The sequence below is a fragment of the Wolffia australiana genome, chromosome 6, assembly GCF_029677425.1.
Source record: "Wolffia australiana isolate 7733 chromosome 6, ASM2967742v1".
NCBI classification, from domain to species: Eukaryota; Viridiplantae; Streptophyta; class Magnoliopsida; order Alismatales; family Araceae; genus Wolffia; species Wolffia australiana.
In genome coordinates this window covers 8,153,444-8,168,705 of record NC_135840.1, presented here as the reverse complement: position 1 = coordinate 8,168,705, position 15,262 = coordinate 8,153,444, and the positions used below count along the sequence as shown (strand labels likewise).

At 39.1% G+C, this 15,262-nt stretch overlaps 3 protein-coding genes across 5 annotated transcripts; 1 reads left to right on the top strand and 2 right to left on the bottom strand.

Annotated features, from left to right (window-relative positions):
• Nucleotides 1-4,122: 4,122 nt before the first annotated feature.
• Nucleotides 4,123-5,889, bottom strand: LOC144704945 (pentatricopeptide repeat-containing protein At4g38010-like). Its single transcript, XM_078577532.1, has one exon. The coding sequence runs from the start codon at nt 5,887-5,889 to the stop codon at nt 4,123-4,125; it is 1,767 nt and encodes a 588-aa protein (XP_078433658.1).
• A 2,371-nt stretch (nt 5,890-8,260) lies between these two features.
• Nucleotides 8,261-11,587, top strand: LOC144704218 (uncharacterized). Of its 2 annotated transcripts, XM_078576545.1 has the most exons (12): nt 8,261-8,402; nt 8,483-8,617; nt 8,702-8,799; nt 9,030-9,087; nt 9,176-9,370; nt 9,486-9,562; nt 9,665-9,747; nt 9,868-9,919; nt 10,020-10,088; nt 10,169-10,255; nt 10,340-10,401; nt 11,361-11,587. In XM_078576545.1, exons 2-12 carry the CDS (start codon nt 8,497-8,499, stop codon nt 11,500-11,502), a joined length of 1,044 nt encoding a protein of 347 aa, XP_078432671.1. In that variant the 5' UTR covers nt 8,261-8,402; nt 8,483-8,496; the 3' UTR covers nt 11,503-11,587. The 2 variants fall into 2 exon arrangements, with proteins under 2 accessions (XP_078432671.1, XP_078432670.1); XM_078576544.1 differs by having other exon boundaries at nt 8,275-8,617.
• On the bottom strand, nt 11,433-14,757 carry LCAT3 (lecithin:cholesterol acyltransferase 3). Of its 2 annotated transcripts, none has more exons than XM_078576539.1 (11): nt 14,437-14,757; nt 13,844-13,935; nt 13,390-13,517; nt 13,179-13,314; nt 13,038-13,089; nt 12,865-12,965; nt 12,597-12,779; nt 12,404-12,516; nt 12,214-12,268; nt 12,085-12,138; nt 11,433-11,728 (listed from the first exon to the last, which is right to left on the bottom strand). In XM_078576539.1, exons 1-11 carry the CDS (start codon nt 14,705-14,707, stop codon nt 11,552-11,554), a joined length of 1,362 nt encoding a protein of 453 aa, XP_078432665.1. In that variant the 5' UTR covers nt 14,708-14,757; the 3' UTR covers nt 11,433-11,551. The 2 variants fall into 2 exon arrangements, with proteins under 2 accessions (XP_078432665.1, XP_078432664.1); XM_078576538.1 differs by having other exon boundaries at nt 12,359-12,516; nt 14,437-14,755.
• Between the last annotated feature and the right edge of the window lie 505 nt (nt 14,758-15,262).

The window sequence follows — 15,262 nt, the reverse complement described above, 5'->3', positions numbered from 1 at the left end:
TCTTAGTGTCTCCACACTAATGGCTATGGGACCGGCCATACTCATCATAATTCACTAAGTTCGATCATGTATTCATGAACTTCATTATAAGCATCACACGTGCACTATAATGAATATGTTATACCAATGAACATCAAACGATAAGTGGAATGTGTGATTGGCTTGCCGACCACATATATTTCCATCATATTGAAGGCTGAAGGTGATAATGAGGTAGAAAAGTTCATCATGAAAGAGTAAGTAGCACGACCTGAAGGCAGATTAGGATCCAAGGTGAGTTTTTTTGTGCTACATCATTTCTTATCAACGCACCTTTAGATAAATCACTACATTTTTCACTCTTGGTTTATTTAAATCACGGCATTTACTCATTCATCCATTACATGTGTCCGATTCTATCAACCCAATATGCCATTATCATCCAATATATCAATACTTGTATGTACTTATCTCTATACATCTACCTTATCATCCCCTTATCATTACTACATCCTCGTCTCTATCTATATTTTATTCAAACTACTTTTACCCATCTCCCTCCATATTTCTACCCATTCACATCTCCTATACTATTTATTACCTTCTCACATATACATTTCTCACCATTTAGTTAAAAAGTATCTCTTATTTTAATCTCATTATGGCTAGTTATAAAATATTTTCTTCCCAATATGGTTCCTTGTGAAAATGTCTCTTTTTCATTCTACCTAGTCATATTTATACATGCAGCATCACATCTAAATAGATATAAGATTTTATTAAATTAAATTTCTATGATAAAAAAAATAATCACCGTGAAGTTATTTTATGAATTAACATATGATCATGAAATGTTACTATCAAGAATCACTAATGATGTATTTGAATCTGTCTTAACTATGATGAAACAAGAAGGCTAAGAAGGTGTGTTAATGATGTGATTTTTCCCCTTGGTATAAGAGGAGATTGAGTCAAGGAATAAAACCAGTTGAATCCCTAGACAAAGTATTAAAAAATGAAAGCTGGTATTCCTCAATTATTTCTACCATGCTATGTCAATAATTAGGATAACCAATCAGGTTTGACGAAAACCATACCCTAGTAATTTATGATTATACAGAAGATAAAATATTATACATCCACGGTGGGTGATGATGGTAAAGGTTTAATGAGAGAGTTTACATACATATTTTTACCTTCAAGAGCATTAAGTATAGCTTGACACCCCACAAGCTGTCTTTTCAACCCATTGATTGAGTTAAATTGATCCTTAGTTACCTTTTTATGTTGATTCAGTTATTCAAAGTTTTCTGATAAAGTTTATTTGGCCATTTGAGTTATTAACTAAATTGATATACAGGCATAGAGAGATACATGCAGTAAACTGTTGGATGTTAATAAATACACGCGAGTTTTATGGAATTTCCAAAAGAGTATAAATAGGGGAGGGTACCCATTTTGTGGGTCCCTGTGTAAGCTTGATTTGATCACCTACCCTCTCCTCTCCTCTTTTTTCTCTTTTAAATCTACCATCTAGTAATACTTTATGGTGATGAGATCCACTCTCACTTTAAACAATACTATTTGAGGGAGCCACAAAGAGATCCAATGTTATGAAGATGTTATGGATAAATCTAGAGCTCTGACACCTGAGTGACTCATCCTAGGAATTTATTGATAGTGCAGCATGTGTCATGAAGGTGATATGATCAAATGATTTTGTTTTAATCCACTATGATTAATTTTTTATTTAAATTATTAAATGTGTTAGACAGATTTGGATCGTCAATCTAGCCTATTAAGTCCAATAATTATTGCATAAAAATTAATGAAAAATATGAATATTTTCCAATTCATTTCTCCATGATGTAGATGACTACTTGCCATTTCTTCCAATTTCTACCAAGCTTCCCTGAAATAATCCTCTGGACTAAAAAATTATCATGAATTTATTATTGTGTTGTTTTTTCTAGAATTGGTTTTAGAAAGCCACTTTCCATTTCCGTCCATGAACTAAAGCTCTTAGATTAAGACAAACCAATCTGTATCTTCTTCCAATAATATTTCATTGCATAGCCATTGCCAAAACACTATGGAAATGAACTAATTTGCAAAAAGAGATAAAATTGTATTAATACTTATAAGATTATGCTTGAGATAACCCATAAAAGTTCGGTAGCATTTCAAGCATATGAGGATCTATTATAAAATTTCCTTAACTTAGAACATGGACACTAATACTAATAAGACCTGTTGGGCTGTACCATGGTCAACTATTGTGAACAAGATTCACTCGACGGAAGAACTATGAATCAAATCAAACCTTTCAATGAGGAAAGAAACACGATGATCATATCACCTTACATGGAAAAAAATACGTTACTGTTTGGTTCCTTGAATGATTTTTTTTCAATTTGAAAAAGCGTCCAACCTCTATATATCCATGTTGTCCTCGACACATGGAATCTCATTTTTTTATTCACTATTAGTGCCGCCATTTATCCAAAAGGGTCGTCTCGCTATTCCAGTCATACCAGGAGAGGAGGCCACCCACGGACAGATGTGTATGGTATTTCTCACTTAGGGCCTTTGGTCCTTTTATATTTAACTAATACTTTTATAAAAACCTTACACTTCAAGTATATCTTCCAATATATAAAAATAGAGAATTTACATAGACAAGGCCAATAATATAAACATTTATTGGGTTTTTTCATCTAATCTCAATATATAAACATAGACATTGTCAATAACCATTTGATAAATCATATCTGTGTAAATTATTTTTTTAACTTTGGGTGTTCCAAATGATGACTCAAAGCCAAACATTTAGGAACGTGGATGTAGACATATGCATGATACATGGGATACAATATGAAGAATTTACACAACTGAAAGCTGATTTAGAGCTCAGAAATATACCATATTTGTGAATGCAGATTTTGCGTAGTCTATTGATAGAGATAGAACCTATGATTTAGTGATATCTTAGAACTGAATCTGGGTAGTAGAATGGGTAAGGATTTAATAATATCAATTAAAAATAAATGGACTACTATGTACAATAGCTTAGAATTTTTTATTGATTGGTTCCTTGTCAAGCATAATATAGGAAAATAATGGGTTGTGCATGGATAGTTGATGTTCAACAAGATCATATTTAAAAATAATTAACATCTGGAACATAAACCCAAGGATTGTAACATTTGAACATGTTTAACACTAAAAATAAAATAAAGGTTGTGGGATACATCCTCGAAATAAAGTTTTTTATGAACTGTTTTTCCTTGGTCAATGGCTGTCATCATCGTCGTTCATGTACCATCAATGTGATTATCACATGCATGTAAATTCATAAGGACATGGTGCAAAGTATATTAAATGTAATATGAAATTTATATCAAGGAGAACATGCCTTATTCTACATCTATGTTATCTATATTCAACATGCAATAGAATCTGGTTTTGTTTAGTTGGCAAAGGAAAGGAAAGATTTTTAAAATTTTGGTACCAAAGATAATAAATAGTCAAACCCAAAATTTTAAGAAACTGCTAAAAAATTATGTTAAACCTTTTCAGAAGGTTTTGAAAAATCTAAACCAGTGCAAAATAATAATGGAGTAAAATATTAGAAACAAAGCTTTGGAAACAAGGCAAAAAATTTCCCAATTATACCATTGAGCCAATTTATCTATATTAGCTAAACATTGGCAACTAATCTAGGAGGGAAAATATTTATCTATCCTTATCAGATGACTAGTCTAGATTTACGTCTTCTAGATGAAATGAGTGATACGTTTGGAGTTGTAAGATATTTTGCAAAGATTTTGAATTCATTTTGATCTTAAACTGAACACAATGAAAATTGGTCATGGATAGGAATTTGAAAATAATTCGTTTCCAACTTATGAGTTTAATATGGGCTTATCCATGAATTATCTGCTAAAAAACACATTAAAAAATTGGGTTGATTAAGAGGAAATTGTGAAAGTTGCTGATGAGATGGTGCTAGTCCTCCAAACGATGAGAATTCAGGCACAGAAAGATAGGAGAGCAGTGAAGGATTGGCAGTGAAAATATGAAAATCTATGTACTTATTAAATGTTAATGAACACATGAAGTTAGACATGTCCTCATCTGGGATCATGAGGCTTGATGGCAGTGTAGCAAAGTGAGAACTCTCCTGATCTCATTTATCTCAAGATATTGACAATTTACCCCCGCCACAAACTCCTCAACCATGCCATTAACAGCAATAATGCTCGATCCAGCTTCCTTTCTTATTCCTCTCTCTGCCATCCATTGTCGGACCTTGCTCGCATCCCTCCACCGGCAAGCAGAGGCATATAAGTTAGAGAGAAGCACGCATACGCCACCTTCTGAAGGTTTTGATTCCTCAATAAAGGCCAAGATTTTCTCGGTCATCTGATCATCATCAACCAGCCTGCAAGCACCCAACAGAGAACACCAGATGAGCGCGTCGGCCTCCATCGGCATGGTCTGCACAAGACTGAACGCCTCTTGAATAAGCTCTGCCCGGCAGAGAAGGTCCACTATGCAACCATAATGCTCTATTTTAGGAGCCAGGCCATAGACTTCAGTCATGGCGCTGAAGAAGAACTTCCCCTCTTGCACTAACCCAGCATGAGAACAAGCGCTTAAAAGCGCGACAAAGGTCACTTCATTGGGTGAAACACCACTACAGTTCATCCTGTCATAGAATTCAATCACTCTCCTGGCAAATCCATGCATAGCCAGCCCACAGAGCAGTGCATTCCAGGATTTGACATTCCTCTTCGGCATTTGCTCGAAGAGACGAAGCGCCATCTCTATACACCCACACTTAGCATACATATCAACCATGGCAGTATAGAGGTGGACATCCCAAGGGATAACTCTTCTATCTATGTACTCATGTACACACTTCCCTGTTTCAAGATCTCCAAGACTGGCGCAAGCGGAGAGAAGACTTGCAAGAGTGAGCTTGTCTGGCTCGACGCCGGACGATTTCATGACGGTGAACATCTCTAAAGCTTCCTTGGGCTGGTTGACTTGCACAAAACCAGAGATAATGCTGGTCCACGAGACAACATCTCTCTGAGGCAATTCATGAAACAGTTGTCTTGCAACATCAAACTTCTCTGATTTCACATATAAATCCAAGAGAGCATTACCCAGGATGAGCAGATTATCCCACCTGAGCTTGATCATCAGCCCATGAATTCTCCTTCCTTCTTCCACAAGCCGGAGTCTTCCGAAAGCGACGAGCACACTGACCAGTGTAGCTTCATTGGGGACTTCATCCATGGCTTTGAAGGTGCTCACAGCCTCTTGAAGAAACCCACCTTTGACATACCCAGAAATTAGACCAGTCCAGGAGACGACATCTCTCACAGGCATTTCATCGAACAGCTTCTTCGCGTTAATCGGCTGCCCAGTTGATCCATAGGCGTGAATTATGGCATTTTGCACGAAGATATCGCCGGAGAATGCAAGCTTGATTACAATGCCGTGTATCAGATCAATCTCATAAGCCGCTGAATTCTTCGCGCAATTCTTTAATAACCCCGGAAATGTGTACCTGTCTGGGAAGAAACCGCAGCCAATAGCGCGCTTATACACCGAGAAGATTAAACCGAGGTTTCGATCAATTCCTGGTGCTGAGACCAGCAGATTCAACAGAAATGGAGATCGAAATCGATGAGGAACTTGCTTTAGAACCTGACACGCGTATTTCTCCTGATGGGTGGAAACTAATATCGACTGGATCAGCTCTGCTATGATTAATCTGTCGATTAAGAGGCCAGAAATCAGAAGCTTAGCGTGAATCTGCTTCAACTCCTTAGCGCTTCGACTTCTCCGAAGAAATTTCAAAAATTTCGATTTGACGTCGGCAAATCTCCAGTTCATTCCTGATCAGTCCTCTTGAGCAAGAGGGTAAAAGATTAAAGATGACGAAGATAATTGAAAAAGTAAAATAAATGAGAAAAATACCGTTCTTTTGGCTTTATTTTAATACGCCTCCGCGCATGGTTTCGTGGATTTATTTTTTGTACAACTATATGATTATTAAAGAATTTTACTTTATAGATAACGTCGCCTGGTGAAATGCCCGAAATAATTATATTTTTTGTCTCGTCTGATTTTTTATTCGTGACGTCTGGTTCTCTATTGTGCTGGGAATATTCTAATAAAGTCTTCTCAACTGAAATTTGCAGTATTTTAAAAATAAGAAGAGAGGGGTCTCAAATCCCAGTGTCTCGAAATTTTATTCATAAAAAAAGGTCAAACTCTAAAAAAGATTTAGAAAGAAAATCATAAAAATCAAAGTATAAACTGATATTTTACAATTGTCAAAGAAGGGTTATCACTGATGACTTTCACAAATACAAAAAAAAAAAATTCAAAGTCAATGTTGGGCGACAGGCATGGAGGACAGGACTGATAGGACATCTATTTAGTCATCAGTTCATCCATCCATGTTTCGTCTTGACCATCATCTATCCACATTTCTTCGTTGTCACCATTCCATTATCGGTCTGGTTCAGTCAATGGACAATTGTTTGTTATGCATACTGTCGTTTCAGCTATCCACCTGATCTAGTGTCCTACCATCTTGAATGCGATATCAGATGACAGTATCAGGATGGATGCTGTATCAGATACTGGAAATTGAAAATCCAATATCCGGATATTGGATACTATTGTACTGATATCCGATACAGTTCTCTTCATATAAATTGAAATAAAATTTAAATAATATACTGTAACTAAGATATGGGTGATATTTCTTCTCTGTGTGAGTAATATTATTCATGGTTAATGAATTCGTCCAATATTCAATCAATATTCCATCACGATGTCTCATATCTGAGATCGTCTCAAATTCACCTGGACATCGGATATCAGTTGTGTGATCTAGGGTAGCGTACACACGAGACGAGCGATGACCTCTCTGCCTTTCTAAGTCACTTCCCTACTCTCATGGTTCTCTCTCTCTTTCCCTCTCTGTCATATGCCCATCCTTTCCCATCATCAGTCTCGTCTCTCAACTCACCCTGATGACTGATGAGTAATGACAGAAATGTCTTCGTCCAGTTATTCATCCACCCGACAGGTGTGGACACCAACAGATGACAGATGGGAACCATAAAGAAGACAATCAGACATCCTCCCAGTCCTATTGGTCGATGCAGCCTTTATGTACATAGTCACTCCATTAAACAAGATTACGTGTTGTAACTGATGACTAATGATAGAAATGTCTTCGTCCAGTTACTCATCCACTTGACGGGTGTAGACGATGACAGATGACGGACAACGGATTAGAACCATATAGATGAAGGTCTGTCATTGTATCAACCCTATTTGGTCAATGTAGCCTCTGTATATATTCTCTCAATTAAACGAGATTCAGTGGATGTAATTAGAGCTGTTGGACATAAATGGAAGACGATCTTGGACATACGGAACGGGATTGAACGGGCCGTTCAGTTATATGACCGGGGCATTTTGGTCCGGCGGATTCATCATTCATCTGGATTTCGTCATGGTCACAAGCTCGTCATCAGTCCCGTTCCGTTGTTCGTCCAATACAGAAAACGGAACGGATAACGGGCGAATGGATGATGAAGTAGAGAGAGAGAGAGAGAGGAGGAGAGGGAATGATTGAGAGAGAGAGAGAGGAGGAGAGGGAACGATCGAGAGAGAGGAAGAGAGAAGAAGAGGGAATGATCGAGAGAAAGACGAAGAGGGAGTGATCAAGAGAGAGAGAGAAAGGGAGGGACAAGGAGAGAGAGTGATAGAGAGAGAGAGAGAGAGAGAGAGAGAGAGAGAGAGAGAGAGAGAGAGAGAGAGAGAGAGAGAGGGAAAGGAAGAAATATTTCCCTCGCCACTGAAAGTCACCGGTCCGTTCTGTCATCCATTTGTCATTTCCGTCATCTATCATCCGTCACAGATGACTAAAAGCTCTCCATTCAGTCATCGCTCCAGATGATGATGGATGACGTTTTTGAACGAAACATCATCCGTCATCCAGCGCTAGATGTAATGACCAAATTATCTCGACGATTAGCCACGTAACTGAAACGATAGCGTAAACAGTCGGCCTGCATCTGACATCGTCGATTTATTTAAAAATACGTAAAGTAAATAGCAGCTGGCGTCAGCTAAACTATTTTATATTTTTTCAGAAAGTCAACGGAGCTCTCCGATAAATATCGAAAGATCGTTTAAATAAATATTTAAAAACGTGATTTCTTTCCACAAATTAGAAGAATGTTGATCTCATGCTTAAATCTAAATTTTTCAAAAATCCATTTGCGGGCTACGGAGAGCAGTTGAAAGAGCAGCGGCGATGGCGATGGCGATGGCGGCGGAACCGATCGTTCGACACGCGAGAGGAATATTTTCGATTATTTTTTGTATATTTAGAGAGAATTATTGTTCTTACTCCACCTATTTCTATCGGCTTCTCGCTCGATCGTTTGCATTGTTGTTGCAGAGAAAGATTCAGAGATGACGGCGGCGGGCAACAAGTTCTGGTCGAAGAAAACCCTAATCGGCCTCGCTCTCGGGCAGTTCGTTTCTCTGCTGATCACTTCCACTTCTTTCTCATCATCGGAACTCTCCAGGGAAGGTAACGATCCCGATTTCATTGGGGGAATTTCATAGACGATCTTCAATCGTAGTTTGCGCTGATTCTCCTGCTTCTTCCTTGCAGGTATCAATGTTCCCACTTGCCAGTCCTTCTTGAACTACGCTCTGCTTGCGTTTGTCTTTGGGTGTGTCATGATTTTCAAGAGAAAAAAAGGCCTCCGGGTAACGTTTTGAGTTTTTTTTTCCCCTTGATTTTCATGGTTATCTTCATCCGATGTTTGCTTAATTTTCTTCTGTTTGCAAGTGTCAACTGTGTAAATAGTGCATGTTTGAGTTTCTCAGAAATTTTACCTTGTAATAGTGCTTCTCAAACAAAGATTCTCATATCATTTTGCCTACGTTTTAAGTAAATTTCCAATCGAATGATTATAGAACTTATTTCTCCTCTGCAGGCAAAATGGTACTACTACTTGATTCTGGCCATCATCGATGTTGAAGCAAACTACTTCGGTGAGCAGAATATTTGTTACAGAACCGAAATCGAAATCAAATAGCATCTAAAAAACTGAATAATTTCCGTTTTTGGGATTTTACGCAGTGGTGAAAGCGTATCAATACACGAATATAACGAGTATCATGATGCTGGATTGCTGGGTCATTCCATGCGTGATCGTTCTCACCTTCGTTTTCTTGAAGACGAGGTACAGATACGTTCAATACTTTGGCGCACTTCTCTGTATCGCAGGAGCGATCTTGGTGGTGTTCTCGGATGTTTTTGCAGGGGGACGAGAAAGTAAGAAAAAAATATTCATTTATTCAATTATCCCAAATTAAACAAAACTATAATACGAAGGAAGCATCAGTTTTACAGATTGTCATTAGGATTTATTTTTTCTTCTGAATTTCAGGTGGGAGCAATCCATTGAAAGGCAATTTATTTGTGATTCTCTCGTCCACCCTCTACGCATTCAGCAATGTCGGCGAGGTGATTAATGGCTGTGGAAACAAGTGAATAATAAAATTAAAATTCTCTTGGATTGTTTTTTATTGTTTTTTCAGAAATTCCTGAATGAATATTTATTCACAGGAATATCTCGTCAGAGACGGGAGCAGGGTCGAGCTTTTGACGATGCTCGGTGTGTTCGGCACCATCATTAGCGCCATCCAGATGTATCCTTTGATTAATTTTTTTCGAACCCAGAAATTATTTTATCCTGATAATTCAAGATTAATTAATACGAAAAGATTAGTGGATGGGATTAAATTGACGATCCTTGATGACTTGTTTAGAAGCATATTAGAGAGGCGAGAATTAGCCTCCATTCGCTGGACTGCCGGCGCGGTTAACTCTCTCTCTCTCCCATAATTAAAGAAATTAACGTGATTAATCAGAGCTAATTAATGATTATTTGAATTGGGTATGATTTTTTCTTAAATGTTAGGCGCTGCCATTCGCCGGCTTCACCGCGGCGATGTTCTTGCTCTACTCGACAGTGCCCACGATACTGAAGGTCGACCTCGACTTTCTCTCTCTAAATCTTTTATTTTATTATGTGGGGGAAGATTTATTTAGATAAATTTTGGGATGCAGATTGCTGGGTCCGCCATGTTTAATCTCTCTCTCCTCACATCCGACATGTGGGGGGTTTTGATCCGCACCTTCGCCTACCACGAGCGGGTATTCCCATCATCTCTCTCTCTAGATTGGCATGTCTCTCTCTTCGGCATCAAAAGATAGCTCATCAGCCCAAAATCTCCTCAGGTGGATTGGATTTATTTCCTAGCTTTCGCCGCAGTCTTGGCCGGCCTCATCGCATACTCCTGGTACACATCCCTCTCATCCCATACTAAAGAAGACAGAGAAAGACGGAGACAGAGAAAGAGAGAGATCCTTAGAGTGATAGATGAAGAAATAGAGATAGGGAGACAGAGGGAGAGAGTTAGAGCGATATGTTTGTAGAAAGAATGACCGTTGGAGTGATAGCTGAAGAAAGAGAGGGAGAGAGAGTTTTAGTGATTTATACATGGATTTATATATATACAGAGAGAGAGACAGTTGGAGTGATAGCGGAAGAAAAAGAGAGAAAGAGAGTGAGATTTTTAGTGGTTTATACATATATTCATATATATACAGAGAGAGAGAGAATAGCTGAAGAGAGAGAGAGAGAGAGAATTAGAGGGATACAGGAAGAAATAGAAAGAGAGACAATATGAGGAATGGATAAAGAAATAGAGAGAGAGAGAAGACAGTTGGAGGGCTGGATAAAGAATTAGAGAGAGAGAGAAAATTAGAGGGATGGATGAAGAAAATGAGAGAGAGAGAGAGAGATGAAGAAATAGGGAGGGAGAGAGGCAGAGACAGGTCGAGTGATGAAGTAAAGATAGACATTTTGAGCGATATATGAAGATATGGGGAGACATAGAGACAGTTAAACTGATAGAGAAAAAATAGACGGAGGCAGACAGTTGAACTGATAGAGAAGAAAGGGAGAGAGGAAGACGCAGTTAGAAACTAAGAATGATAGATGAAGAAATAGAGAGGTAGAGATGAACAGAGGAATAAATAGAGGAGAGAGATAGAGGCAGAGAAAAAGACAAAGAAATAGAGTGAGAGAGAGAGAGAGAGGTAGAGACAGGTGGAGTGATAGATGAATAATTACAGAAGAAGAGTGATAGATGAAGAATTACCGAGGGACAAAGATTGATAGATGAATAACTGGAAGACAGAGAAAGATGAAGTATAGAGAGGGGTTTTTTTTCTAAATGTGGGATCTGGGTTGCAGGAGGATGGACAGCGACCAGAGAGTGCAGACGGCGAGAATTGACGTGGAGACACCGACACCGCAAGAGGGGGGGGACATGAAACCCTGGTCATTACTATTGCTGATTCGGCCACTTTTCTCTTTAACAGAGTCATTGGAGTAGAGAGAGAAAATGAGTCTCACAAAGGTGATGAGAGAGAGATGAATACCTTTTATTTACCTGGGTATAATAAATCTGCCACTTTGGATGTTGAGAGTGGTGAGGCTGGTTGAGGGTCATGGTTGACCCCTAGCCACTGCTTCAGCATTGTGAACACGGTCTGGTCGCTGAGCAACCCTCTGTGGCTTGCCAGGACTCCTACTCTGGCAGCCGCCTTAAGACCATCGGCCTATGAATCAGCATCACCATTATTATGATCATCATCATCATCATCATCATTATGATAATCATCATTATTGTCATCATCATCATCTTCATCGTCATCATCATCGTTATTGCCATCAGTATCATCATCACCAGCAGCAGCAGCATCCTCTTTTTCATCATCATCAATGATGATGATCATGAATATGTATCCCTCATGATCATGTTCATCGTCAGCAGTAGCAAGACCAGCATTATCATGAATGTCTCCTTCATGATGATGATGATGATGATCAATGTCTCCCGCATGATGATGATGATGATGATCATCATCAACATCGTCAGAAGAAGAAGAAGAAGAAGAAGAAGAAGAAGAAGAACCTTCGCCGATTCGGCAGGGACAGTCCCATCTCCATCGACACATGAATACGTGGGCTGTGGCAAACATCAGAGAGCAGAATAAGAAAAAAATTCCACAATTTCTCGACTTCTCTATCTCAAATAAGGTACCGTAGAATGACAGATTTCTGACAAGTCACTAAGGGGCGAGTCTTCCGAGCCATAACTAGGAAAATGACAATAAAATACAGTCAAATCTATATGTATATGAATGTAAATAAGGTGAATTTCTTTTTAAAAGGGAAATGAAGCATACATAACGTCGAAAGGGGTGTCTAAAGATGTCCCGTAGATGACATACAAAGAAATGCTCTCTGGCAAGACTGATTGTGAAAGAATTTTTCGAGTCTCAGCCGCCCAATTCAGTATACAGAGGTTGAATGGCACTGGGACCGACTTCCCATTGTACTTGATCTGCCCATTTTTTACCAAATTTCAGCTGATTTTCTTCCTAAAATTAGACATTCCCAACTTATAAAAAATATTCAATTTACCTCATTATTCCTCAGGGCTTCTTCGAACAATGCAATGCTTTCCAACGGGTCGTAGGATTCCAACTGTACTACGGCGCCGTCCTCTGTCTCAGCTTTGTTTCGCCAGACTTGAATTAAGGGCTGAGCTTTCCATGAAAATTCCGGATTTGGTAGCATCTCGTAAATGGATGGACATTCAACCAACTGCATGATAAAAGTCTCCTCGGGTAAAAGAACAATGATAAAAATTTATTTTGAGTTTTTTTTTTATGATTTTTTTGGTGATTACCAATTGGTGCATGGTCCATCGAGACACAAAGAACATGCTCTGGAATCCATCGACAAACTGCAACCCGGTCAAAAGACAATCATTTATATATCCTGGTGCCCCTGCTCAGAAACAACTCTAAGTTAACATAAAATAAATAACACACTTGAAATCTGCCTATTCAAATAGATTACCCTGGAAAGGACAAGCAATGCAGATCCACTTATCAACGTACTTCTGAAAGGTCTGGAACATAACCATTGATAATAAAACGAAAGAATAGAGTCAAAACTTGATTTCAAGTATTTTCATTTTTAACAGTAAGCATTGCTTACATCTTTATACAGTGACAGGAAGCAGCGAATAAGTAAACCGCCCATGGAATGAGAAATAATACTGACTTTCTTCCCCCCTGAAGCCTTGTAAGCCGTTTCTAATTTGCTCTTTAGAGCACTTATAATTTTATCGAGTCTGTAAAAAAATCAGCATTTTGCATTTTGGAGATTTTATTAGACGAATTTTGGTTCAAGGACAAAAGATTTTTACCTGTTGCTCTGTCGAAAATCGTAACCAAATCCAAAAAGGGTGACTCCTTTCTTGTATCCGCATCCGGTTAGCATATCAATCATATCATGAAAGTGATATAATTCGCTTATGTGCAGAAGTTTTACTAACTGTAATATCGTCGATCAGCGCTAGTCAGGTTAAATTAGAGAGGAAAATCAGGTATTAAAAAAGCAGCTCAATATTAATATTTTCATAATTTTATTCACTTGGGAACAAAAAACAAGAGACTGAAAAATGTACGCCAAATTTTCCTACAAAATTTCAAAATTTCGAATCTAAAATAATGACATACAAAATGGGTTGGCCCCCCTAAAATCCATACCAAGTAAATTCATTCGATAATTTTTTTTGAAAGAAATCTTTTGACCAGATTTTCGAAATCAGAAAGCCGACAGACGTGAATTAAACAAACGGTTTGCCAAATTCCACTCACCCACGATGGATCAAGAATGTCAATCGCATATAATCCATTATCATCGTCCGGAACGACGATTTCAGTGTCCGGATCCAAGCATTCAGTATAGCCTGAAAAAAAAAATCTTGAATCAGCTCCGGGTGTGAATAATTACGATAATTTATTACAATCAGGCAATACACTGAGAAAATCTAGCTCGGTTAATTATCTAACGATGAAGAAAACCAAGTAGGAGAATAATATAAACCACGCCATTAAAAACTGTAATCTCGAGCGAATTTTATAGAAACAACAACGAAGAAAACCTCATCTATTTCACGGCAAGATTAACCAAATCTTTCCACGAAAGAAAATCCCGGCAAGAACCCAACTGAACTCGAGATCAGTTCCCGGTCTGAAGAGTTGCGTTGACTTGCTACGAGTAAGCAATACACTAAGAAATTCTAACTCGGGTAATACTCCAACGTTGAAGAAAACTAAGTAGGAGAATTATATGAACTTCATCTATTCCACGGCAAGAGCAACCAAATCTTTGCACGAAAGAAAATCACGGCAAGAACTCCAAAAAAGCGATATCCGCACACGGATCACACGGAATTCCAAAGACTCACCGGTCTGGGGATTGAAGAGCGACCATAATTTCTTGAATTCGAGATCGGCGAGAAGAATCCGCACCCATACGCGCCACTCAATGCCGGTTCTCTTGCTCCTGGCGTTGAGTATCGACCCTCCAATTCCCGAAACAAGCAAGACAGGGCCGATTTCCTCGCCTGTGCTCACCCCATTCGACCGCCGGCGGCGCCGCCGCCGCCGGAAGCACGACGAGAAGAACCCGCCGCCGCCGCCGCCGCCGCCGCCGCCGCCGCCGCCGCAGCCGTTCATCGGAGAAGGCGTGCTGGGTGGCGACGAAAAGCATATTCTCTGCTTCTTGCTTGCTACTCACGGACTTAACGGTAGCTACTCTGACCTGTCGTTCTCAGTTTAAATTGTCTCTTCATGACTGGTTGGCATGTTGGCAAAGGCAGTTTCCTCTCCACGTGGCATCCTATGGTAATCCCATTTACATGACTAGAAGTACTACTTATAGGTAGGGGACGCCACGTGATCCCCCGTAACGTGACGGAACGGATGACGCAACATGATGGACGGTGACGTGATGAAACTTTTGTCACGTCACGCGTCCGGGCATATGCAAAAGAAACCGTCATGTTCCCCTCATCGTCCCTCCATAGGGCGTCACGTCACTTCCCGTCACGGGTGACGGTGACGTGAATAAAACCCTACTTGATTGGAGGGGTATATCTCCAATTATTTATAGGAGGCGTCGGTTTGAGCGTGCAAAAAAAAGGGACTTTTGTGCAAAACGCTAGGAAATCAAAATGGCCACGTCACGTGGCGAAATCTCAGCTGTCGAAAAGATTAAAAATAATGATTTTT

What these genes read in the sequence shown, in the direction of transcription:
- LCAT3 (XM_078576538.1), bottom strand. Translation starts at nt 14,707, where the DNA reads ATGAACGGCTGCGGCGGCGGCGGCGGCGGCGGCGGCGGCGGCGGCGGC. An exon ending in CATTGCTTGTCCTTTCCAGG is followed by an intron (nt 12,966 to 13,037) that starts GTAATCTATTTG and finishes GTTTCTGAGCAG; the next exon opens with GGGCACCAGGATATATAAAT. An exon ending in GACACCCCTTTCGACGTTAT is followed by an intron (nt 12,269 to 12,358) that starts GTATGCTTCATT and finishes TCATTTTCCTAG; the next exon opens with TTATGGCTCGGAAGACTCGC.
- LOC144704218 (XM_078576545.1), top strand. Translation starts at nt 8,497, where the DNA reads ATGACGGCGGCGGGCAACAAGTTCTGGTCGAAGAAAACCCTAATCGGC. An exon ending in CATTCAGCAATGTCGGCGAG is followed by an intron (nt 9,563 to 9,664) that starts GTGATTAATGGC and finishes ATTTATTCACAG; the next exon opens with GAATATCTCGTCAGAGACGG. An exon ending in TTCGCTGGACTGCCGGCGCG is followed by an intron (nt 9,920 to 10,019) that starts GTTAACTCTCTC and finishes CTTAAATGTTAG; the next exon opens with GCGCTGCCATTCGCCGGCTT.
- LOC144704945 (XM_078577532.1), bottom strand. Translation starts at nt 5,889, where the DNA reads ATGAACTGGAGATTTGCCGACGTCAAATCGAAATTTTTGAAATTTCTT.